The 26,124-nt window shown below is 42.6% G+C and overlaps 1 protein-coding gene across 1 annotated transcript; it reads left to right on the plus strand.

Moving 5' to 3' along the window:
* The first annotated feature begins 1,612 nt into the window (after nucleotides 1–1,612).
* Nucleotides 1,613–20,339, plus strand: LOC118386721 (xaa-Arg dipeptidase-like). The gene is made up of 7 exons (XM_035774474.2): nucleotides 1,613–2,077; nucleotides 4,775–4,923; nucleotides 5,497–5,639; nucleotides 5,840–5,994; nucleotides 15,672–15,807; nucleotides 15,964–16,071; nucleotides 18,171–20,339. Exons 1-7 carry the CDS (start codon nucleotides 1,664–1,666, stop codon nucleotides 18,359–18,361), a joined length of 1,296 nt encoding a protein of 431 aa, XP_035630367.1. The 5' UTR covers nucleotides 1,613–1,663; the 3' UTR covers nucleotides 18,362–20,339.
* Nucleotides 20,340–26,124: the final 5,785 nt, after the last annotated feature.

Genomic DNA, 26,124 nt, shown 5'->3' on the forward strand with positions numbered 1-26,124 from the left:
GAGTTTGAATAACAGACTGGAAGCTTCAAAATGAGGGTGGTGCTTGGAATCATTGTTCTTCCTCTGTCAACCATGGTTACCCGCAAGGAAACACGTGCCGTCATTGCTTTGCACAAAAAGGGCTTCACAGGCAAGGATATTGCTGCCAGTAAGATTGCACCTAAATCAACCATTTATCAGATCATCAAGAACTTCAAGGAGAGGGGTTAAATTGTTGTGAAGAAAGCTTCAGGGCGCCCAAGAAAGTCCAACAAGCGCCAGGACCGTCTCCTAAAGTTGATTCAGCTGCGGGATCAGGGCACCACCAGTACAGAGCTTGCTCAGGAATGGCAACAGGCAGGCGTGAGTGCATCTGCACGCACAGTGAGGTGAAGACTTTTGGAGGATGGCCTGGTGTCAAGAAGGGCAGCAAAGATGCCACTTCTCTCCAGGAAAAACATCAGGGACAGACTGATATTCTGCAAAAGGTACAGGGCTTAGACTGCTGAGGACTGGGTAAAGTCATTTTCTCTGATGAATCCCCTTTCCGATTGTTTGGGGCATCTGGAAATAAGCTTGTCCGGAGAAGACAAGGTGTGCTCTACCATCAGTCCTGTGTCATGCCAACAGTAAAGCATCCTGAGACCATTCATGTGTGGGGTTGCTTCTCAGCCAAGGGAGTGGGCTAACTCACAATTTTGCCTAAGAACACAGCCATGAATAAAGAACGGTACCAACACATCCTCAGAGAGCAACTTCTGCCAACCATCCAGGAACAGTTTGGTGATGAACAATGCATTTTCCAGCATGATGGTGCACCTTGCCATAAGGCAAAGTGATAACTAAATGGCTCGGGGAACAAATCATTGATATTTTGGGTCCATGGCCAGGAAACCCCCCAGACCTTAATCCCATTGAGAACTTGTGGTCAATCCTCAAGAGGCAGGTGGACAAACAAAACCCCACAAATTCTGACAAACTCCAAGCATTGATTATGCAAGAATGGGCTGCCATCAATCAAGATGTGGCCCAGAAGATAATTGACAGCATGCCAAGGAGGATTGCAGAGGCCTTGAAAAAGAAGGGTCAATGCTGCAAATATTGACTCTTTGCATCAACTTTATGTAATTGTCAATAAAAGCCTTTGACACTTATGAAGTGCTTGTAATTATACTTCAGTATTCCATCTGACAAAAATATCTAAAGTCACTGAAGCAGCAAACTCTGTGAAAATTAATATTGGTGGCTTTCTCAAAACTTTTGGCCACAACTATAGAGCTATTCTTCATGTAGGATAATATTAATTTTTTTAGGGGGGGGCAGATATATGATATCAAAAGGTGTAGACTAGCAGGAAATTAACTTTAAAACTGCCACATTTTCTCCCAGCATCATGGCAAAATGTGAACAAAAGCATGAGATGCGCTATAAAATAGCAACAAAAAACGCTCTGCCCCATGGAAAAAACTGTATAATTGCAGAAAATATGCTTTAAAACGGCAGCATTTTCACTTAGCCTCATTACAAAATGTATAGAATAGCATTATAAAACAGCACATTGTTTTCAATGCACCATGGCAAAATGTGTTGAAATGCAGTCGTCACTCCAGTCAATCTGAGCAAATGAAGATTCCCTACTGTCTGCAGTCCAGTGTTTAGTGCTGACCCAGTCGACTCGTTATAAATGGCTCAGCACGCTACAGATACGCTCCTGGAGCTAAAACAAAAAGTTGGCAGTTGTATCGACGAAGCCAAGGACAGGCTTCATCGTCTTAGTAAAGACATATGGAGTTGCCCAGAACTCGCATATGAAGAAAGAAAGTCCCACGACAGGTTAGTTACATTTTTCTCAGAGGAGAAGGGATGGACTGTGGACAGTCATTTTAAGCTCGAGACAGCATTCCGTGCCATATGGGGACCTGTCGGTGGCAAGGAGAACAATAATGTCATAAATGTTGGTTTCTTGAGTGAATACGACGCACTGCCAGGCATTGGACATGCATGTGGCCATAACCTCATTGCGGAAATAGGAGCTGCTGCAGCGATCGGATTAAAAGCTTTGGTAGAAAACACACCCGATTTCCCCGTCCCTGTACAGGTAAAATGTTTGAAGATATATTTTACGTGCATGCTCACAGTTTCATGAAAATGTTGATTCAAAAGCGTTAACAAGAATGAGAAAGTATGCCTATGTAACAGTATAATTTTTAAACCGTCCCCTCGCCCATACCCGGGCGCGAACCAGGGACCTTCTGCGCACAACGACAACAGTCACCCTCGAAGCATCGTTACCCATCGCTCCACAAAAGCCGCGGCCCTTGCAGAGCAAGGGGAACTACTACTTCAAGGTCTCAGAGCAAGTGACGTAACCGATTGAAACGCTACTTAGCGCACACCGCTAACTAAGCTAGCCGTTTCACATCCGTTACACTCACCCCCCTTTTGACCTTCCTCCTTTTTCCGCAGCAACCAGTAATCCGGGTCAACAGCATCAATGTAACAGTATAACTTTACGTCCGTCCCCCCAGGTCAACAGCATCAATGTAACAGTATAACTTTACGTCCGTCCCCCCCGTCCCCCCTGGCAAGGATGAAGACATTGTAATGTTGTGTATTTATAGCCAATTTATTTGTGTTCGGATAAAAATTGTTTTATCCTAACGCAAACACAAATACATCAATTCATTTTCTGAAAATGTGAATGTGATCGAATTTGGTTTATATTTCAACTTGGGCTGGCTAGGCTACCTTGACCTTTTCAATCCACAATTATTAGCCTACCTGAATGTTAAAAAAAAAACACAACAGTGATGGCATAGACTGTGAGTTGCTTTTTTAATTGCAGTTGCATAGGCCTACACGATGTAAACCTGCATAATGCAAGCTCAGCCCTGTGAGTTCTATTGTCCGGTTGTTCTCTGCGTAAAGGAACCCCCCTAGTCTAGTTTTGAAATATAATTCATATAAACAAGTTCACCACCCTGGGACCTGTGGTGCCACCTCTGCCTGAGGGTGCATGTTCTCCTCCTGGGAGTCTGCTGTTAGTCATTTAACATATTTATTGTAAAGAAACGGTACTGAGTGTGTTATATAATGTACACTCAGTGGCCAGTTTATTAGCTACTCAAACGTTCACGAAAATGGTTTGTTCCGACAGACATTGAGTCAAGTGGCCGTGACTTGCTAAAACAGGCAGACAGACAGACATCGAGCCATTCAGTTACTGTTTGGTTGAACATTAGAATGGGCACAACAAGTGACCAAAGCGACTTTGAGCATGGTATGATCGTCTGTGCCAGGCGCGCCATCTCCAGGATCTCAGAAACTGGCGGGCTTCCTGGGTTTGTTAAGCACAACTGTGTCTAGGGTTTACAGAGAATGGTGCGTCAAACACAAAATATCCAATCAGCTGTAGTCCTGGGGGTCAAAAACAGCTCTTTGATGAGAGAGGTCGAAGGAGGATGGAACGAATCGTGCAAGCTAACAGGTGCGCCATAAGCAGCATGAGTTCATGGCCCCATCCAGCCTCGTGTCAACGGTACAGGCTGGTGGTGGTGGGTGTAATGGTGTTTGGAGTGTTGACTTACAGTTCATATAAGGAAATCAGTCAATTGAAATAAATTAATTATCTATGAATTTCACATGACCGGGCAGGGTGTAGCCATGGGTGGGTCTGGGAGGGCATAGGCCCACCCACTGGGGAGCCAGGCCCAGCCAATCAGAATAAGTTATTCCCTACAAAATGGCTTTATTACAGACAAATACTCCTCAGTTTCATCAGCTGTCCCCCAGGTGTGGTTACGTGTGGTTTGCGGCTGTGTAATGATCATGCTGTTTAATCAGCATCTTTATATGCCACACAAAATGCTCACTAACAGGGATGTAAAAACAAATGTGTGCACAAAATTGGAGAAGTAAGCTCTTTGTGCATATGGAACATTTCTGGGATCTTTTGACACTTTACATGTTGCATTTATATTTTTGTTCAGTATAGATGGGTGTATCTAATAAACTGGCCACCAAGTGTATATTAAAGTGAGTCAAAATAGGCTGCCATGATGTTTATTATTATGTACTAACCATGCTGTCACTGGTGTAGTGGAGGGTATATGCAGTTATACGCTGTATACCCACTTATGTTTCAGTGGGCGTTGTGTAAACTCACTTCTTAATCTCCACTGATACGCATCAATGTAGTGTAGTGGAGGTATATGCTGTATCAATTAATAGGGCTGATAGAACAGATTGGAATGTTTAGCTTAAAATGTTGATAAACTATTATTTATTCACATTTTAGGCGCAACAATGTACACACGGCAGTAGGCCTAAACGTAAATGTTCAAAAATGCAATTTGCGGGAAAACACGTTCTAAAATGCGCACCGCACATGCAAGCGGTTTCATCGACAGATATGGAAATATCCGTTAGAAAGAGGGGGGATTTGAAGATACAACTATCATGGGTTGCAAATATGACTAGGATAATGCCTTTGGCTGCTTGACAATGAAAGAACGTGGAAAGAAAACCAATAGAACAGGAGAACGCATATGAGGAAGTCTTTATAAAAAATAATTGCCTATAAATATAGCTGGCTATTATCTCCACATGCAAACAAAAGCCTCATGCTGGGAAAGAAAATCATCTCTGCATTGTTGCCACCTCACTGAAACCCCCAACTCTAGGGTAACCTCCCTTACACATCCAATAACCTGAAGCATCATTCTTGAGTGCATTGTAAAATAGGATTTGCATGAACCTGACCAGACACATTGACCAGCCAACTCTTCCTCCACAGGTGACAGTGTTGGGAACCCCAGCAGAAGAGGATGGAGGGGGTAAAATCGACCTGATAAGGGAGAGAGCGTTTGATGGCATGGACGTGGTATTCATGGCTCATCCCTCACAGGAGGATGCTTCCTGGCTGCCAGATGTGGCTGAACACGAGTAAGGTTATTTCAAGGGCTCACACACAACAGTCTAATTGTATTTTTGTGTGCACCCGATGGCACCACATTCCTTCTATAGCCCACTACTAAAAGGGTACATTTGGGAAACGTACGCAATCTTTCATAATCCCACTTGTCATAGTTAATGGCTGCTAGAACGGAAAACATATTAGGTAGAGATCCATGTTGTAGAGTGCAATCCATTGTTGGCAGAGAACCCCTTGTAAAATATGCATGAACTCTGTACTGGGGCCCCTGGCTGCATTGCAGTGCTATTTCAGGCTGCAGTCAGACCAGTTGCAACATGTGAGATACCGCTGATGAATCTCAGAATAAACCAGACCAACGTCATGACTCTGAGGCCTAGGTCTGGTTTCTTGTTTCATTACCAGTGAAAGGCATAAGTTGATACACACTCAAAAATGTTGTAAGTGGTACTGACTAATAGAATAGTAAACTTGTGTAAAAAAAATATATATATATATTCAGATAGTCACACACTCACTCTAAATATGCTCCCAATATTTTATGGGTAAAGACCAACGTTTTGGCACAATTTTTCTATTTCCAGTGTCATAGTGAGATACCATGGCAAGGCATCTCATGCTGCAGCCTATCCCTGGGAAGGGGTCAACGCGCTGGACGCTGCTGTCCTTGCCTACAATAACCTTTCAGTGCTCAGACAGCAACTCAAACCAGACTGGAGAATCCACGGTGAGGAACAGCTCAGTTAACATAAACACGTACTGTATGTTCCTCCTGATCTTGTCCTCAAGAGTAATATTTATTTCCACAATAACAACTTCAGAGCCATTTTAAACTCTACGCAGAAGGAATGGGAGGCCTGCAAACTCTATGCAGCAAACATTTACCAAATATAGTTCTACATTGCTTCCTTGTGTGGTCCTGTGCAGGTATCATCAAGCATGGAGGGGTGAAACCCAACATCATCCCTGCCTACACAGAGCTGGAGTACTATCTCCGAACTCCCTTACGTAAAGACTTGCCCACCATCAAGGCCAAGGCTGAGATGTGTTTTAGAGCCGCTGCCATGGCAACTGGCTGTGAAGTAAGCACAATGACAAAATCACCACAAAGAAGAAAAATAATAATTTAAGAGAAATATGTGAATAACTTATCTTTTTGCGTGTCACACAAATTATTGTTTTATTTAACGAACAAATTTCCTCAACATAATTTTCCAGAGTAGGAAAATTAATTCAATTCTGAATTGAGTTATGAATTAGTCTATAATTAAAATTAAATCCTTGAATTTGAATTACATTCTAATTGGCCTCACTCCACAGGAAGCAGCATTTTTTTAATAGAATTTGATTGAAAGGAAGTAGAATTTAATTCATTGAAATTAAAATGGATAATTTATTGCATACATCATTACGCACATGTTTATTTTGACATCATGTATGGTTACCAATACTATGTTTAACATGTTCGTGAAACATTTCATATTTAAAACTCATCCTAAAGTCTATTAAAATAATTACAGTCCGATGGGAAAATTCTAAGAACATTTTGTAGGTTGTCTGTAATAATTCATAATTCACTTACATGTTATAAAATATTATGGGGAAAAATAATTTCCCAGAATGCGTTAGATCAAACACTCTAGAATTGAAGGGAGCAACCTAACACATCATGGCAAAAACACAAACATTATATTCTTTGCAGTAATAAGTGGCAGATGCTTTTGGCAAAATGTTTGAGACTCATGCTTCATGTCTCCATTGATTTCTTTGAATTGGTTTGAATTAAATTCTACTTCCTTCAATTCAAATTCAATATGCTAAGCAAGTGATGCATAATTTTCCTAGTCTTTTAACTGGTGTAGGCTTTTTGAATGATATCCACACACACAAATATAATTGTGCCTTCAGAAAGTATTTATATTCCTTAACCTATTCCACATTTTGTTGTGTTAAAGCCTGAATTCAAAATTGGTTAAATATTTTTGTTTTCTCACCCATCTACAGACAATACACCATAATCAGAAAGTGAAAACATGTTTTTATAAATGTTATCAAATTTATTGAAAATAGAAATACAGAAATATATAATATACAGAAGTATTCACACCCCTGAGTCAATACTTTGTTGTAGATGCACCTTTGGCGGCGATTACAGCTGTGAGTCTTTTTAGGTGAGTAAGAGCTTTGCACAGCTGGGTTGTACAATATTTGTCCATTATTCTTTTTTTTTTTTTTTTTTTTAAATCAAGCTATGTCAAGTTATTTTGAATATCATTGCTAAACAGCCATTTTCAAGTCTTGATTTTCAAGCCGATTTATGTTAACTGTAACTAGGTCACTTAGGAACATTCTATATCGTCTTTGTAAGCAACTCCAGTGTAGATTTCTTTTAGGTTATTGTCCTTCTGAAAGATTAATTTGTCTCCCAGTCTCTGTTGGAAAGCAGACTGAACCAGGTTTTCCTCTAGGATTTTGCCTGTATTCAGTTCCTTTTTATCCCAAAAAACTCCCGAGCCCTTGCCGATGACAAACATACCCATAACATGATGCAGCCACGACCACGCTTGAAAATATGAAGAGTGGTACTCAGTGATGTGTTGTGTTGGATTTGCCCCAATCATACCACATTCTATTCATTTCGTTGCCACATTTTTTGCAGTATTACTTAAGTGCCTTGTTGCAAACAGGATGCATGTTTTGGAATATTTTTATTCTGTAGAGCAGGTGTACTCAACCTTCTTTGATGTGAGATCTACTTTTTCATTTGTCAGTCTGATGAGATCTACCAGTCTCTAAATCTAAACGAACCAACAGCATGTATGAAACGCAACACACCACTGAGCATGGACCTGCTGCTATTTGATACCCAAATATAATGTGGACCAATAACATGTTTTCCACAAATAAGTGCAACTAATTTAATTTCCTACCTTAGTGTTACTTTTGGCATTGCGTGGATACTAGTAGTTTTTCATTGTCAAGGCTGTAGCAACTTGTTGCAAGTCTCATGCAGGCCACAAAGTGGTCATCAGTCATAGTAGATCTGTACTTAAAGTGAGAAAATGCAGACTCACAGAGGTAGGTTGATCCAAAAGGGGCTGTTAAGTTGAGAGCACATCTTCTTATGTTGGGATACTTCTCTAGCAGTAGCTCCCAGAACTCTTCCTTCATCTCAGTGGTTGCCCTGGAGTTCAGCTGAATGTCATTTTGAAGGATGAGAATTTCAGTTTCTGCTATAGTTGTGTCCAACTGAACATGTGATCCCATTTTGGAGGCAATGACTTCCACATTTATGTCTGTGCCAAACGGAAAGCACATATAAGTGGCAATAGGCTCAAGTGATGCAAAGTCAGTGAAACGACTGTCAAACTCAGATAAGATGCTCTGGACTTATTGAACACGGAATGAGACCATGCAATTCATTATGCGATATGTTAAGCACATTTTTACTCCTGAATTTATTTAAGCTGGCCATAACAAAGAGTTTGAATACTTATTGACACAAGATTATTAAGTTACATTTTTTAAAATAAATTTCTCTACAAACCAAATTCCACTTTGACATTATGGGGTATTGTGTGTAGACTAGACCAGAGGCACAATCTCAATAAAATCCATTTAAAAATGCAGGCTGTAACACAACAAAATGTAGAAAAAAGTAAGTGATAGAGGAATTCTAAATTCCTTTATGTTTTAATTGCCAAAACCAATTTCGCACTCTTTTCCAATTCATTAATGAGGTGTAAGTTCATTAATTATGCATGAAGTAGATCGAGACCAGTCTTAAAAGCCAGGTAAGAGCGTTTAATTCCAGAGAGTACTAAATGCTTACACACATTTCCACAGGTTATAAACTGAACATGACATCATCAGTTTCCCACCCCCTCTCCGATTCTCACAAGAACCCATTGTTTTAGGTCTGGAACATCTCCCAGACATTTCTTATCTGTCTGAAAAGCCATAGCATCACTCCCCCTTTTCACTGCCCAAGAGACACAGACAATTAATTTGTTCTGCTTACATTTTCAGTAACAGCTTAACCAATAACTTTTACTTTTCATACCATAACATAATAGTATTAGAATAAATGGTTCTAATCAATAATGTATACATAATTAATCATTTCAATCATAATTTCCTCTAACAATCCTCCCTTTGATCAAATATTATACATTCAAACCTACATCTAGTTTACATTTAATCATAAAAATAAAAGTATAAACGAACTTAACTAACCTTTTTATAGAGGTTTATCAGATTCTTCACACATCATTAATCAAATCTAACCTTAACTCCAACTGGTTTTAAACCTACATCAGAATCATAACTCCTCCTTCCGAATTTTCGTCACGACCTTCATTAAAAAAACAGTTTAATCATGGAAACAAATTACAATCTAATTCCCTTCATCTCAACACTAGCCTCATCAAACATAAATTCCCCACAAATGACAGATCCAGATTCGTCCCACTTCCTCTGTAGACATGCCTTCAGTCCTCCACAGGTCAGAACCTGGAATCGGCCCATAACGCACCATCTGTAGTGTCATTGATCTCTCCAGAGTCCTGGAAACAAGGCCTCGCACACAGGGAATTAGACAACAGCCGCATAAATTTAAAACAGTCATGCATGGTGGATGCCGTCCATAACACAGTGATTATAACATTTTTCCATTTTCCAAACATACTATCAAACCAATTATGCAGGGAAGTATTCACCCCAGAGTTTTCTGCCAACCCGTGAGCCAGGGTGATCAAACCAGCTGAGGCTTCGGGCACTGATTCGTCCGGAGCTGTGCTACCCGGGATGTAAGACATGGTCCTGATTACCACGCCCACTTCCCCCTTTTATCTAATGCAATTCTATTCTGTCAGGTCTTCCAGCTGGTTGCTTCAGTCTGTTCTACAAAACCTTTAATAACACTTCTGGTAACTATAATTAATCCAGTCTACATTCTTATTTGAGAGTAGACCACCAGAAAATGCTTGACTCCAATCCTGCTAATATCTGATTTCTTGCCTTGAACTCATCCGGCACCCCTCGTGGAACCCCAATGGTATCAATATATACTCTGTCGTCAAAAGACCCAGATGGAGCTTCTCTTCTCTCTCGTTTGTCTAACTTCATGTCTTGTTGTTGTATGAGTGTAAAAGGCATTCCTAACCAGTCCAATCAGTCGGCAATACTGGCCACAAACTCATTCCCCCGCACAACCACCAGATGTCGCCCTGGCCCACTTCAACATATTGAAATCCCCAGAGTTCAACCAGCCTGTCAAATCAGACATGGTCTCGTCAGTGGTAATATTCCTTTACCCTGGATGATTACACTAGGAATAGCCGTTGTTTTAGAGGGATTGGTTGAACTTCGGCCAATCATATTCTCCTTATCGACTCTAACTTCTGCCACCTGGAACGGTACCATAGTATCAGTTGAAAACTGGTCGAAGCCCACATACCATAACCCGAGGTCCTGAGTATTGACCACCTTAATGTTAATTCGCACCTTTATACAATACTTCCTCTGCTCGGGAACACAGTCCAAAATGCCAACCCTTACTATACTCCACCTGGTCCCAAATTGAGTGTATGGGTTTACGTAGCCATCCCTTTCAGTGTGAGCTATGACCTGGCTCCACGACTTACACGGTGATTTACACAAATACTTCCCATAGAGTCCCATGATTCTAGACTGCCAAGGAGTGAATGACCCCAATTGGTCTACACAAAATTCTACTGAGAGATCCTTCCCAACCTCTACTCTAACTTCCTGTCTACCCAAATCTAGGGATCTCTTATGCTTATTCTGGAACAAAATCCTCATCGTCTAAACCATGGGTCAAATTACCACTCTCCGCATACTCAAGTAGGACGTGCTGTATCAGGAATATGTCACCCACGATAAGACAGCTCAGACGAACAGCTTCCATGTGAAACCCCACCCTTTCCCTGAGAACACATCACTTAGCAAGAGCCAGACACATCTTCACCTCTATGAACAAAAACAGGGGTGACAGGACAGGGAGGGTTACTTCATTCGAGAGATGGCCCCCGGAATTCTGTTAATTCCAGTTCTCCTCTCGAACACTGTTATTGTTCTGACAGTGAAAATTGTATCTTACCCTCCCGCAGTGCGATATGAATCCGGGTGGCCCACAGGACTGGATTGAGTGTCTTCACCTGTAGTTCACCTGTAGTGCATAAACTCTTGGACATACAGGTTTGGTTAATAAAACAGTTTCTTATTCGTCAAACCAATTAGCTAAAAAAAATGTATTAGTTAATTATCCCGTAGGTCACATCCTATTCTAGAACACTATTTACCCATCCCCCCTTTTGTTACCTGGCTCTGCCCAGGTAACAACCTTGCCTTATTCTTACACAATGACTTAGGTAAGATTTTAGTGAATTATCCTTATGTCTGACATTTTCATTTAGGAGTGTCCCTTTCATTTTCCACATGTCCAATTCTCGCTTTGGTCTCCACTCAGTAACTGTTTATCTACACACTATGTTATCTTTGCTCATCCTGGCTCCCCTTCTAAAACTCCTCTGCTCTACAACCTTCAAGGTCTCTGCAGTGCGGGGGAGGGCTCCTCTGTCTGCCTGTTCCCCTATCTGTCTATAGCTATGTTTCTCATGTTTTCCAAATTTGAACTACATGTCTCACTGTTTGGCTCCATCCAAACCCATGGACCCTCTTTTAGAAAAAAAACATGTCTATGAGCGGCTTTTCTCCAAATTCCTTAATCAATATATCTTAATCCTAACAATAATCCTAAATCATCATAGATGTCCTATATTCCTGTTAAATATAATACTATTTAAAAACGTATAATCTAATAAATGCTAACCATATTAAAAATCCTTCCTACACTAACAAGCCCTCTCCTTGGGGACCCTCAGTATTCTATCTGACAATAACATGGATTTAATATGTGTTGCAAAGTGTGGAATAAAACTTTGGTCATGGAAAACAGAGTAAAGCAGAACAAAGCATTCTTATCACCCATCTGGTCCTCTCAGCTACTCCTATCCTGCACCAGGTGGGCACCATGCCACCCCTCACGACAGGGAGAACAACCATACATGGGTCATCCTCAGTCAGTCTCATCCTCCCCTGAAAGCATGCTTCACCTCAGCCTCTCCAACTGGAGCATCAAGCAAAGGCATCATGCCTGAAGCCTTCACCACATCTGTAACAGACTTCTTAAAATACGGTATGATGCAAGCAGCACATCACATCAATAACAAATAATACAAGAATTAGGGTCAGAAATCCAGTAACCACCATACCAGTGTACTTACCTAACCAGGCTCCCAACTAAGAACAGTCAGACTCCTCCACCCCCTGCCATGGTCCTCATCTCAGCAGATAGTGCATCAAGCCCATTAAGGCCCTTAGATATACTACCATCTGGACTGGTGTTATTAGGGATATACGTACAACATTGTTCACCGAACATCTTGCAGATGCCCCCCCTGACTAGCAAGAAGCATATCCTAAGCAAGTCTATTCTGTATAAGACAGCCGCAAATTGTCCCTACCATCAAAACCAGTCTCCGTGCCTAATTGATCAATAGCTGAATAGTCTAACATAAATGACCTGAATAGGATTTTTAACACAGTGGTGGCAGGGGTGGTAGAGGAGTGTGCCTGGCCCTGGTTCGTCTGGGACCTCTGGTTTTGGCAGTACCTTAATAGAAAACACACCCATCGTGTCTGTCACGGTCCTTTGTAGTCCGAGGATGTAAGTGCCTGCATCAGAGAGCTTAATAGTTTTGATGGTTAGTAGGATTTCATCACCTTTACAAAGTTCAACATTGCTCCCAGGTTTCCCCCATATCATGGAAAACCTATCCACCTTTGTGGGATTCCCTAATGCTATAAGGATATCCTCTACTCCAATCCCAGAACTGTCCCAAGTTGGTTATCATGTAATCTTCCCCTATTTATTCTCAATGATAAATATGACTTTCTCTCTGTTACAATACCAAATGACTAATAGCCCATTCAAAAAACTTCACAGCTAATGTTATAAGACAGAATCCTGAACCACTTTCTCATTTGCGGTTCAAACAGTAATTCTAAGCCCTCAACCAAAACTGCTTCATTTCTAATGAATTTACCTTAACACTAGTAACTCAATATGACCCCATTCATTATACAAATGACTCTCCCCTGAGGCTGATCAGACCTCAGAAGCCAGTCATGATAAGGTCAAAAGGTCATACCATATTAGACATAAAGAACCCTTTATCCTTACAATAGAAATAGTCGCCTGTGTAATTAAAACCGGGAAGCTCGGCCGGGAAGCGAACCGTGGATTGCCGTTGGTGAGACTGTTGCGCTCGCCACTATACTACCAGAGCTATGAATTTGACCGAGACTCTCCGCAAATATACCCATTTTTACAGTTATCTGTATTTGTTACTCCGACATCTAGACAACAGAAAATAGCCCCAATTTAACTCCCAAAGTTTTCCCTCAGTTAGAATTCTCGTTTTCTGCGCGTCTCTTTCTCTTTTTTGCTTCCGAATGCCAAACTCCGGCTGTGTATAACCCCTGTTTATTCTGCTTTTTCACATTATTACCACATTCCTTATGTATCTGTTTTATAAGGGATTCTAGCTTTTCTACATTTAGACGGCCATCAAAATCGTATTTCCTTTTCCATCTTAGACAGAAATCGATGTTTCTCTTTTCTTTCTGTGCCATGTAACGCTCGTCTCCCGTTAGTTCTGGGGCTTCTTTTGTGGCATATCTCCCCATTCTTAATCCTTACCGTTACTAGTAGCAATGTCTTTAAACACTTATCTATGCCTTTCTATATAATTTTAAATTCTATGTGCGTGCAGTTCTATACATTTGTAATTTACCGTTACTTAGTTACTTCTAGTTACTATCCTGTCTGCCTATGTGTGTGTTCCTTTAAAAATAATCAGTATGTATTTTCCATCCTGTGAACCGCGTCCATAGAAGACTTTTGATCGGACATCACATTTCACCCATAGGATATTCCTTTTGGGACTTTCAACGTAAAATGTCTCAAATCTCACTACTCTAGACTAATCACTTATCATTTGATATTAATTTCTTTCAGCATTGTACAGGTTCATTTATTCTGTTCGCCTAGAATTACCCTGCCTTCTCACCAAGCCTAATTTATCCTCACCTGTTTTAACATATCTATCTGCTACTTTCCGCAGTCAGCTTCCCATATACAGATAGACTATTAGGTAAAAACTTTATTTAGGTATGTTTATTGAATTATTGGCCATCCTATTTGTACGGAACAAGCGTCCTAATTCTCCAATGCGTACTATATCACTCCTTAATAATCCTTGGCTTGCAAAACCAGGCTTTATTAAGCTCTAGTTTATTTGATGGTAGCGCACCTTACCTCAGGTGAATTTCGGACCTGCTTCCTTTTATCGATATCCTGGTTAATACCCCGGTAGAAACCCATTTTATTTGTTCGGAATATTCAAGCACCTATTATTGATCAAATTCAACTCCTTCATAACATTTTAATCAATAAATATCCTAAATAATCCCTCCCAAATTCAAGAATAAAGGCTACTTTACCTGCTGCCGACTGGGATAAGCATTGTTCGTTTGAATCTAGTCACCCTCTCTGTCCTCTGTGATAATATGCAGGCATGTTTCAATTTTAACCTCAATTCAAAGGTCAGGTGCGGTGGCATGTGCCTGTAATCCAAGTCACTGGGAGGCTGAGGTTGGTGGATCAAGTGAGCTGAGGAGCTCTGGGCTGCAGCACACTACGTCGAACAGGTGTCCACACTAAGTTCTGTATCGATATGGTGTTCCTGGGGGAGCCCGGGACCACCAGGTTGTCTATGTAAGTCGCTCTGGATAAGAGCGTCTGCTAAATGACTTAAATGTAAATGTAAATGTAAAACCAGTCAAAAACTCGTCCGTGCACGATTTTCAGCGTATTACCTTCAGATAACAGGTAGAGATATTTAGATCCGGCTCCTCGAAGGACCAAATTGATAGAGGAATTCTAAATTCCTTTATGTTTTAATTGCCAAAACCAATTTCGCACTCGTTTCCAATTCATTAATGAGGTGTAAGTTCATTAATTATGCATGAAGTAGATCGAGACCAGTCTTAAAAGCCAGGTAAGAGCGTTTAATTCCAGAGAGTACTAAATGCTTACACACATTTCCACAGGTTATAAACTGAACATGACATCATCAGTTTCCCACCCTCTCTCCGATTCTCACAAGAACCCATTGTTTTAGGTCTGGAACATCTCCCAGACATTTCTTATCTGTCTGAAAAGCCATAGCATCACTCCCCCTTTTCACTTCCCAAGAGACACAGACAATTAATTCGTTCTGCTTACATTTTCAGTAACAGCTTAACCAATAACTTTTACTTTTCATACCATAACATAATAGTATTAGAATAAATGGTTCTAATCAATAATGTATACATAATTAATCATTTCAATCATAATTTCCTCTAACAGTAAGGAATTGTGAATACTTTCCGAAGGCACTGTATATCAATGACTGCGTTTTTCACGAATTTGCGAATATAATCATCAAGCCCATTCAAAAGATTAGGGGACATGATACGGCAGTAAAGAGGCAGTTACTTTTACAGGATATTCAAATTCTGATTCCTGTTGGGTGTGGCCAATGAGTTGAATATAATTAAATTCAGAAATTCCAAATTGACCTTAACCCTGATCCAAAGCGATTCACCAAAAATATATATTTTTTTAAAGGTTGAACTGGAGTTCGCAAGGAATGCCTTTCACAATGTCCTGCGGAATCCCACCCTGCATGGGTTGTATGAGGTAAACGGCAAGGCTTTGGGGATGGAATTCACTACAGATGAAGATGTCCTCAAAAACACCTCTGGTAAGACAGCATCTCAATGGTGCATCCCTCACTGTGCTTTCCACAGGCCGTATTGTGGTCATTGGAAGAACTAGGAGGCAATGTTCTTCTTATGCAATGAAACTGTAATGCTGTAATGTAGAATGAAAGACCTTTGCTTGTTTGTAATCTCCACAGGCTCCACAGACTTTGGCAATGTGTCTTTTATTGTTCCCGGAATCCACCCTTACTTTTACATTGGCTCAGATGCTCTAAACCACACAGAGGAATACACCGTAGCTGCTGGTATGTCTTTGTCATACACCTGAAATCAATTAGAAACACAGTAGACACGGTGCATTCGGAAAGTATTCAGACCCCTTGACTTTTTCCACATTTTGTTATGTTACAGCCTTGTTCTAAAATGGAATAAATAGTTTTTTCCCCTCATCAATCGATACACAATACCCCATAATGAAAAAGCCAAAACAGGTTTTCTGAAATTGTAGCAAATGTATTAAAAATAAAACACTGAAATATAACATTTACATAAGTATTCAGACTCTTTACTCAGTACTTTGTTGAAGCACTTATGGCAGTGATTACAGCCTTGAGTCTTCTTGGGTATGACACTACAAGCTTGGCAGACCTGTATTTGGAGAGTTTCTTCCATTCTTCTCTGCAAATTTTCTCAAGCTCTGTCCGGGTGGATTGGGGCCACTCAAGGACATTCAGAGACTTGTCCCGAAACGCAGGAGTGGCTGTCTTGGCTGTGTGCCAAGCTTCTTTAATTTAAGAATGATGGAGGCCACTGTGTTCTTGGGGACCTTCAATGTTGCCATTCCCCAGATCTGTGCTGCGACACAATCCTGTCTCGGAGCTCTACGGACAATTCCTTTGACCTCATGTCTTGGTTTTTGCTCTGACATGCACTGTCAACTGTGGGACCTTATATAGACAGGTGTGCCTTTTCAAATCATGTCCAATCAATGGAATTTACCACGGGTGGACTCCAAGTTGTAGAAACATCTTAAGGATGATCAATGGAAACCGGATGCACCTGAGCTAAATTTTGAGTCTGATGTCAAAGTGTCTGAATACTTATGTAATTAAGTTTAAAAATATATATATATATAAATCTGCAAACATTTCTAAAAAACTGTTTTTGCTTTGTCATTATGGGGTATTGTGTGTAGATTGATGAGGGAAACAAATCATTGAATCAATTTTAGAGTCTGTAACGTATCAAAATGTGGAAACAGGGAAGGGGTCTGAATACTTTCTGAATGAGCTGTAGTCTACTCCATTAGGTGGAGAAAAAAATACTTTTATCTCAGTTCAGTTCAGTAAGTCTTTATTGTCCCAGAAGGGCAAATATGAGTGCAGCATAAAAATAAAAAATATGTATGAAATAAAAACAGGTTTGCCTACCCCTGTTTTACAGTAGCTGTCCAGTGAAAATATAGGTACAGTACCAGTCAAAAGTTTGGACACCAATGGTTTTTCTTTATTTGTACTTTTTTCTACATTTTAGAATAATAGTGAAGAAATAAAACTATGAAATTACACATATGGAATCATGTAGTAACCAAAAAAGTGTGTAACACTCTTGATGCCAAGAGTGTGCAAAGAGTGTCTGTTACTTGAATTTGTGAAGCATTTATTTGGGCTGCAATTTCTGAGGCTTGTAACTCTAATGAATTTATCCTCTGCAGCAAAGATAACTCTGGGTCTTCTTTTCCTGTGGCGGTCCTCATGAGAGCCGTTCATCGTAGTGCTTGATGGTTTTTGCGACTGCACTTGAAGAAACTTTCAAAGTTCTTTACATTTTCCAGATTGACTGACCTTCATGCCTTGAAGTAATGATCACTTGTCATTTATCTTTGCTTTTTTAAGCTGTTCTTGCCATAAAATGGACTTGGTATTTTACCAAATAGGGCTATATTCTATATATATACCCCCCACCCCCCACCTTGTCACAACACAACTGATTGGCTCAAATGCATTAAGAAGGAAAGAAATTCCACAAATGAACTTTTAACAAGCACACCTGTTATTTGAAATGCATTCCAGGTGGCTACCTCATGAAGCTGGTTGAGAGAATGCCAAGAGTGTGTAAAGCTGTCATCAATGCAAAGGGTGGCTACTTTGAAGGATCTCAAATATAACATATATTTTGATTTGTTTAACACTTTTATGGTTACTACATGATTCCATGTGTGTTATTTCATAGTTTTGATGTCTTCACTATTATCCTACAATGTAGAAAATAGTACACATAAAGAAAAACCCTGCAATGAGTAGGTGTGTCCAAACTTTTGACTGGTACTGTATATTATGTAATATAGTATTCAACCATTTTTCACATAGGCTTACTTGTGTGTGTCTCTGAATACATTGTCTAGGTGATGATAAAGCTCAGTTCTACACCCTGCGGGCGGCCAAGGCCCTGGCCATGACAGCACTGGATGTGCTGCTGTGCCCAGAGCTGCTGCAGAGAGCCAGAGAGGAGTTAAAGGAGGCTAACCTAAAGGAGGAGCGGGCCCTGAGAGGGGCCTCAGAGGCCAAACATTGTGGAGGGGCAGCCCAGCACTGAACCACATACTGTATACTAACAGTAGGCTCTGGCAGATAGCCTACCATGTCATCTCCTGCCGACCTGATTCAACCAATCAACTTCATGATCTCATTGAAATGAATTACCTAACTTAGTGCGGGGCTAGAACAAAACCCTGTGATCTGTAGCTCTCTATTGACCAACGTTTGTGTTCACTGATCTTTCTGGTCAAAGGTAACCATAATAGAGAGAAATACTACTGATCCGCTGGTCAGTTTTGATATTCCAACAGCTGATGATGGGCTATTGATAGGAGGAAAATCTTAATCAACTTGATTTTCAGCCATTCATGGGGCCCTAAAAACACTATTTGGTGCTTCTACCAAAGATATGAGTCTCTGTTATGTGTGAGCACTTGAATTGTTATTATCATTACATTATAAAAACACCCTCATTACATTTTGTAAAGCCTTTTTTTGTAGGATATACCTTTCCAGGTTTTGGTTGAAATTAGGCTTAACTCCAAACAGATGTCATATCAATGTGGCATTGGATAAGCCTAAATGCATTGGAAAAGCAGGTTTAATTTCAAATACTTGGCTCGCCTGATCACTGGGCTCAAAGAACCAATCACACAACACAATGTCTGTTGGAGACAGACAGGTCTCCTTATAAGGCGCCACTCGCCCGCCCACTGGTCATTCTCGCCTCTCTTCCTTGCGGAAGAGACTATGCTCACTATGCTCACTAAAGTCTTCCTACTAAACTGTTCTCAAGCGAACAGTAAGGTTAACACTGCAAAACTTGGGGCCTCAGCTCCTGTCGATGGTGTTGAGTACTGATCAAAAGAAAAGTTTTGCTTTGAGTATACAGCTAGCTATCGAGACTTAGTTAGCCCACACCGCAAGGCTCGCTGGAAAGTTAGTTAAACACACCAGCATTACTACCTGCAAAGGTAACATTGCTAGCTCCTGTCTCTTGTCTAGCGAGCCCGAAAGCTAGCTAAAAACACTACAACGGGCTAGCTCTCGCCGGAAGACTTAACTAAGCTGGGTAATATGCTAAGTCAGCACTCGCTTTCCCGTGCACCCTGTGCACGGTATGGACTTTCCCAAGACCGCCCTCAAGTGAAGGCTGTGAAGAGCAGTCCTTTTGTGGGCCCTATCACCCTCACAGCCTGCAGGCGAGGAGGCTACCACGCAACCTCAACCCACATGGGTGGAGGTAGCAGAGAGTTACCCAGAGGACCTCAAACCACTGTTTGATGAGCTTGCAGCGGGGGAAGGGGAAGGGGACCTTGTCATTGACAAGTTTGATGACGAGGAAATGACTGGCATCTTCCCAGAGGAAGAAGAGGGGGAAGAGGAAGCCCCAGGCTTGAGGCCCTCTTCCTACCTCAGCGGAGCTAGGATACCCAAAGACAGATTCGGACTTATCGATGTCTGCAGACGGACAGTGATCAGACTCAAGATCGTGGAGGAGGACAAGGGCTTTGACAAGCCGCCGGTGGTCGAGCCGTCACTGGCTAACCAACTCAGCCCCAGTGCCTCGTCAATGACCAGCACTGCTCTCCCTGAAGCGTTTTACCGCCTCCATATTCCATAAGGTCTACATATCTGCGGCATGTTCTGTATGTGAATTGAACGTAATGTCCCTACTGTTGGCTTACCAGGCCAATTTGTTGCTAGGCAATATCTTAGGCAAAGGCACAGTCATCTAGTACCTATGGGACGAGATCTGTCATTGCAGATCTCAACCTCCGGGCCTCCAGAGTCGTCATACAAGGTTGTGGGCGCGCCATGAGCCTTGCAGTGGTGGAGCCTTGTGGCTCAACATGTCCAGCCTCTCGAACAAGGAAAAGGCAGATTTCCTCCATAGTCCTATCACACCGAAGGAACTGTTTAGGCCTGTCGCCATCATAACTGATACAGAAGATCTTTGTAAGGTAGGCGAAGCCTTTAACTTCTGCTTGTCCCCAAGATCTGGGTAACCCGCTCTCCCCTTCCATGAGCCAAGGCCTTGCAGATCAAATCAAATCAAATCAAATTTTATTTGTCACATACACATGGTTAGCAGATGTTAAACCGAGTGTAGCGAAATGCTTGTGCTTCTAGTTCCGACAATGCAGTGATAACCAACAAGTAATCTAACTAACAATTCCAAAACTACTGTCTTATACACAGTGTAAGGGGATAAGGAACATGTACATAAGGATATATGAATGAGTGATGGTACAGAGCAGCATACAGTAGATGGTATCGAGTACAGTATATACATATGAGATGAGTGTGTAGACAAAGTAAACAAAGTGGCATAGTTAAAGTGGCTAGTGATACATGTGTTACATAAGGATGCAGTCGATGATGTAGAGTACAGTATATACATATGCATATGAGATGAATAATGTAGGGTAAGTAACATTATATAAGGTAGCATTGTTTAAAGTGGCTAGTGATATATTTACATAATTCCCATCAATTCCCATTATTAAAATGGCTGGAGTTGGGTCAGTGTCAATGACAGTGTGTTGGCAGCAGCCACTCACTGTTAGTGGTGGCTGTTTAACAGTCTGATGGCCTTGAGATAGAAGCTGTTTTCAGTCTCTCGGTCCCAGCTTTGATGCCTGACCTCGCCTTCTGGATGATAGCGGGGTGAACAGGCAGTGGTTCGGGTGGTTGATGTCCTTGATGATCTTTATGGCCTTCCTGTAACAACGGGTGGTGTAGGTGTCCTGGAGGGCAGGTAGTTTGCCCCGGTGATGCGTTGTGCAGTCCTCACAAGGCCTTACGGTTGAGGGCGGGCAGTTGCCGTACCAGGCGGTGATACAGCCCGCCAGGATGCTCTCGATTGTGCATCTGTAGAAGTTTGTGAGTGCTTTTGGTGACAGGCCGAATTTCTTCAGCCTCCACTGCTTCTTCACGGAGCTGTCAGTGTGAGTGGACCAATTCAGTTTGTCTGTGATGTGTATGCCGAGGAACTTAAAACTAGCTACCCTCTCCACTACTGTTCCATCGATGTGGATAGGGGGTGTTCCCTCTGCTGTTTCCTGAAGTCCACAATCATCTCCTTAGTTTTGTTGACGTTGAGTGTGAGGTTATTTTCCTGACACCACACTCCGAGGGCCCTCACCTCCTCCCTGTAGGCCGTCTCGTCGTTGTTGGTAATCAAGCCTACCACTGTTGTGTCGTCCGCAAACTTGATATGATTGAGTTGGAGCGTGCGTGGCCACGCAGTCGTGGAGTGAACAGGGAGTACAGGGCTCAGAGCACCCTTGTGGGGCCCCCCGTGTTGAGGATCAGCGGGGAGGAGATGTTGTTGCCTACCCTCACCACCTGGGGGCGGCCCGTCAGGAAGTCCAGTACCCAGTTACAGGCGGGGTCGAGACCCAGGGTCTCGAGCAGCTTGGAGGGTACTATGGTGTTGAATGCCGAGCTGTAGTCGATGAACAGCATTCTCACATAGGTATTCCTCTTGTCCAGGTGGGTTAGGGCAGTGTGCAGTGTGGTTGAGATTGCATCGTCTGTGGACCTATTTGGGCGGTAAGCAATTGGAGTGGGTCTAGGGTGTCAGGTAGGGTGGAGGTGATATGGTCCTTGACTAGTCTCTCAAAGCACTTCATGATGACGGAAGTGAGTGCTACGGGGGCGGTAGTCGTTTAGCTCAGTTACCTTAGCTTTCTTGGGAACAGGAACAATGGTGGCCCTCTTGAAGCATGTGGGAACAGCAGACTGGTATAGGGATTGATTGAATATGTCCGTAAACACAGCCAGCTGGTCTGCGCATGCTCTGAGGCGCGGCTGGGGATGCCGTCTGGTAGAGGGTTAACACGTTTAAATGTCTTACTCACCTCGGCTGCAGTGAAGGAGAGACCGCATGTTTCCGTTGCAGGCCGTGTCAGTGGCACTGTATTGTCCTCAAAGCGGGCAAAAAAGTTATTTAGTCTGCCTGGGAGCAAGACATCCTGGTCCGTGACTGGGCTGGATTTCATCTTGTAGTCCGTGATTGACTGTAGACCCTGCCACATGCCTCTTGTGTCTGAGCCGTTGAATTGAGATTCCACTTTGTCCCTGTAGACCTTAGCTTGTTTAATAGCCTTGCGGAGGAATAGCTGCACTGTTTATATTCAGTCATGTTGCCAGACACCTTGCCTGATTAAAAGCAGTGGTTCGCGCTTTTCAGTTTCACGCGAATGCTGCCATCAATCCACGGTTTCTGGTTAGGGAATGTTTTTATCGTTGCTATGGGAGCGACATCTTACGCGTTCTAATGAACTCGCACACCGAATCAGCGTATTCGTCAATATTCCCATCTGGCCTGATACAACAGTCACGTGATGGAAGCAGTCTTGGAGTGTAGAGTCAGCTTGGTCTGACCAGCGTTGGACAGACCTCAGCGTGGGAGCCTCTTGTTTTAATTTCTGCCTGTAAGGGATCAGCAAAATGGAGTCGTGGTCAGCTTTTCCGAAAGGGGCGGGGCAGGGCCTTATATGCGTCGCGGAAGTTAGAGTAACCAGGTTTACCACCCCTGGTTGCGCAATCGATATGCTGATAAAATTTAGGGAGTCTTGTTTTCAGATTGGCTTTGTTAAAATCCCCAGCTACAATGAATGCAGCCTCCGGATAAATGTTTTCCAGTTTGCAAAGAGTTAAATAAAGTTCGTTCAGAGCCATCGATGTGTCTGCTTGGGGGGGATATATACGGCTGTGATTATAATCGAAGGAGAATTCTCTTGGAAGATAATGCGGTCTACATTTGATTGTGAGGAATTCTAAATCAGGTGAACAGTTCCTGTGTTTCCTTCATCACACCAAGTCATGGTGCTACGCCCCCCGCCCTCAGAGACATGCGTGGAGAAACCCGTTAGCTGCACACCGCCCTGGATAGCGTCTTCCCAGTAAGCCATGTTTCCGTAAAGCAAAGAACGTTACAGTCTCTGATGTCCCTCTGGAATGCCACCCTTGCTCAGATTTCATCAACCTTGTTGTCGAGAGACTGGACATTGGCAAGAAGAATCTGGGAAGTGGTGCGCGATGTGCCCTTTTCTCACCGCGTTTCCCCTCTTTTTCGTAGTCGTTTCCTTGGGTCGCTGCAACATTCCGTTGTCCTGTTTGTAAGGCAGAACACAGGATCCGCGTGAGAAACATATTCTTGGCGTACTGATGGTGAGTTGACGCTGATCTTATATTCAGTAGTTCTTCTCGACTGTATGTAATGAAACCTAAGATGACCTGGGGTACTAATGTAAGAAATAACACGTAAAAAAACGCTGGGGGATTGTGTCCAACGCTTCAGCAACGCACCAGGCTGCGAACCCTTGTTCGACTCTAAACAGAGGCCGGGGGCGGCGCCATCCCGAGCTGCCTCACCCTTGAGATCCCGCCCACTTAATTCCCTCGGGGAAAGAAGGGACGTCCTACCTAGGGGTACGTCTCCAGCGGCAGTGAGGGGCATCCAACAGTTCACTTCGTGTCCCGAACTGCACTTCTTTTTTTAAGAGATTAATTTGTTCAAAACCATTGTCTTTCTCTCTCTTTGAGTCTATTACTCACCACATTTTAGGCACTGCAGTGCTAGCTAGCTGTAGCTTGTACTTTTAGTACTAGATTCATTCTCTGATATTTTGATTAGGTGGATAACATGTCAGTTCATGCTGCAAAAGCTCTGATGGGTTGGAGGATGTCCTCCATAAGTTGTCATAATTATTGTGTAAGTCTATGGAAAAGGGTGAAGCTACCTGTCCTCCGGCTACACCATGGTGCTACCCTACAGAGTGCTGCTGAGGCTACTGTAGACCTTCATTGCAAACACAGCGTGTTTGAATAAATTATTTGTGAATATATTTTGTATCATTTTATCTAAAAAGGCTAACTTTTTAAATGTTACACAAAATAAATAAATACATGAGATTCACTGAGGAGGATGGTCCTCCCCTTCCTCCTCTGAGGAGCTTCCACTGTCACAGACTGTCTCTCAGCGCTCCGTAACTGGAGCCCCTCGATCTTCTTCTCACGCACTCCCCTTGGGGTAGTGTCGTCATGAACAGGGTGGGGTGAAGTGCACGAGGATCCCCACAGCTCTGCCACACTATAAATGACCTCGAACTGCTGACAGTGTTCTATTCAAACTGATCAACTTTTTGCTCTTCCTTCGATATTATCATATCCTTGTCAGGACAAGACAATACGACTGTAGTGGCATACATCAACACACCAGGGTGTCACTAGCTCTGCAAGGACACAGACTAGCTGTCAAGACTGTGGAGCAGGGCACACTTCCTCTCATTACGCACGACTTCTCTCATTACTTGTTGTCCAGAGGGAACCTGTTACGGGTAGACTCCATCCCCAGGTGGTGAACCAGATCTGGGAGTGATACGGTCTAGCTGCCGTAGATCTCTTCACAGCACAAAGACGTGTTTATTGTTCTTGGCGATAGCAGGATATACACCACTGGGATTGGACGCGCTGGTACACACTTGGCAAAGGGGTAATTCTCTACGCTTCTCCTCCTCTATACTCCCCACTCTAAACAGAGTGAGGGGAACAAGTATTATCCCTCATCTTGTTAGCCCCTCGATGGCCAGGGAGGCTCTGGTTAGCGGTTCTGGTTAGGCTCTGAAGCCTTGACAACTACCGTTACGCATGGATCTTTTGACCCAGGTGGGCAGAGAGATTTTACACTCTCACCAAGAAACCATGGCCATCTGGACCTGGCCTGTGAGAGGATACGTTTGGTGGTGTGCCCGGAAAACAGTTCACTGTTAAGGTCTATTTAGCCGCTAAGTCTGCCTGTCATATAGGCTTCGAGGACAACACAGTACGGAAACATCCTCTGTTACTGAAGGGAGAGCATCGTTTACGCCCAGTCTCCAAGCCTTTAGCCCCATCTTGGGATCTTTCTTTTGTGCGTGGGCCGATTTCACAGCAAACTTTTGAGCCGCTGGAAATATCTCTCATTCAAGACATCTTTGCTGATTGCACTTACATCCGCACAGTGAGTGAGTGAGCTGCACGCAGTCCACCAGTCATGCCTACAGTTTGCCCCAGAGTTATCAAGGGTAACATTCGTACCCAAACCCGCCTTTATGCCTAAGGACAGTGGCAATTAAAATTGTCTCGCTTAAAATTGAGTTAATGCCTTTCCACCCGCCGCCCTGCACTTCTACGGAAGAATAGCGTCTCCACTGTTTATGTCCAGTATGCAATTTGCGCATTTGCTTGGATGAAGTAAGAGTATTGCACAACAACGACAATGACCTCTGTGACTTTTGGGTGCCTCCCTGCAAGGGCTATCCCCCCTTTGGATAGTGAAGGCTATTTTATTGGAGAATAAAAGTTTTTTATTTGTATATTATTTTGTATTTGCGATATTAAAGCTGATCAACCCCCTAATATATATATATATATATATGCTAGGGTTACCGCCCTAGCTATCTTTAGAGGAATGCACTAACTGTAAGTCCCTCTGGATAAGAGCGTCTGCTAAATGACTAAAATGAGCTTATTCCACCAGAGGTATGGCTACCTCTTGGGCACTGTTGTAAGGCATTTCCTTAAGAGAGATTTGTGCAGTTGGCATATCAAGTTGTGTTGCAGCCAGTCAAGTTGCTCTCAACGGCGCAGCTGTGGAAACTTTTCGTGATCTGAGTGCCCATGCCAAATCTTTTCAACCTCCTGAGGGGGAGAGGGGCTCACCTCATTCGCCACTTGACCCGTCTGTCTCCAACAGATGTTGCGCGATTGGTTTTTCGAGCCCATAGAGCCGTGAATCCCGTCTCACTCATATTAGCATAGAACCGGGGT

The sequence above is a fragment of the Oncorhynchus keta genome, chromosome 8 (assembly GCF_023373465.1).
Source record: "Oncorhynchus keta strain PuntledgeMale-10-30-2019 chromosome 8, Oket_V2, whole genome shotgun sequence".
NCBI classification, from domain to species: Eukaryota; Metazoa; Chordata; class Actinopteri; order Salmoniformes; family Salmonidae; genus Oncorhynchus; species Oncorhynchus keta.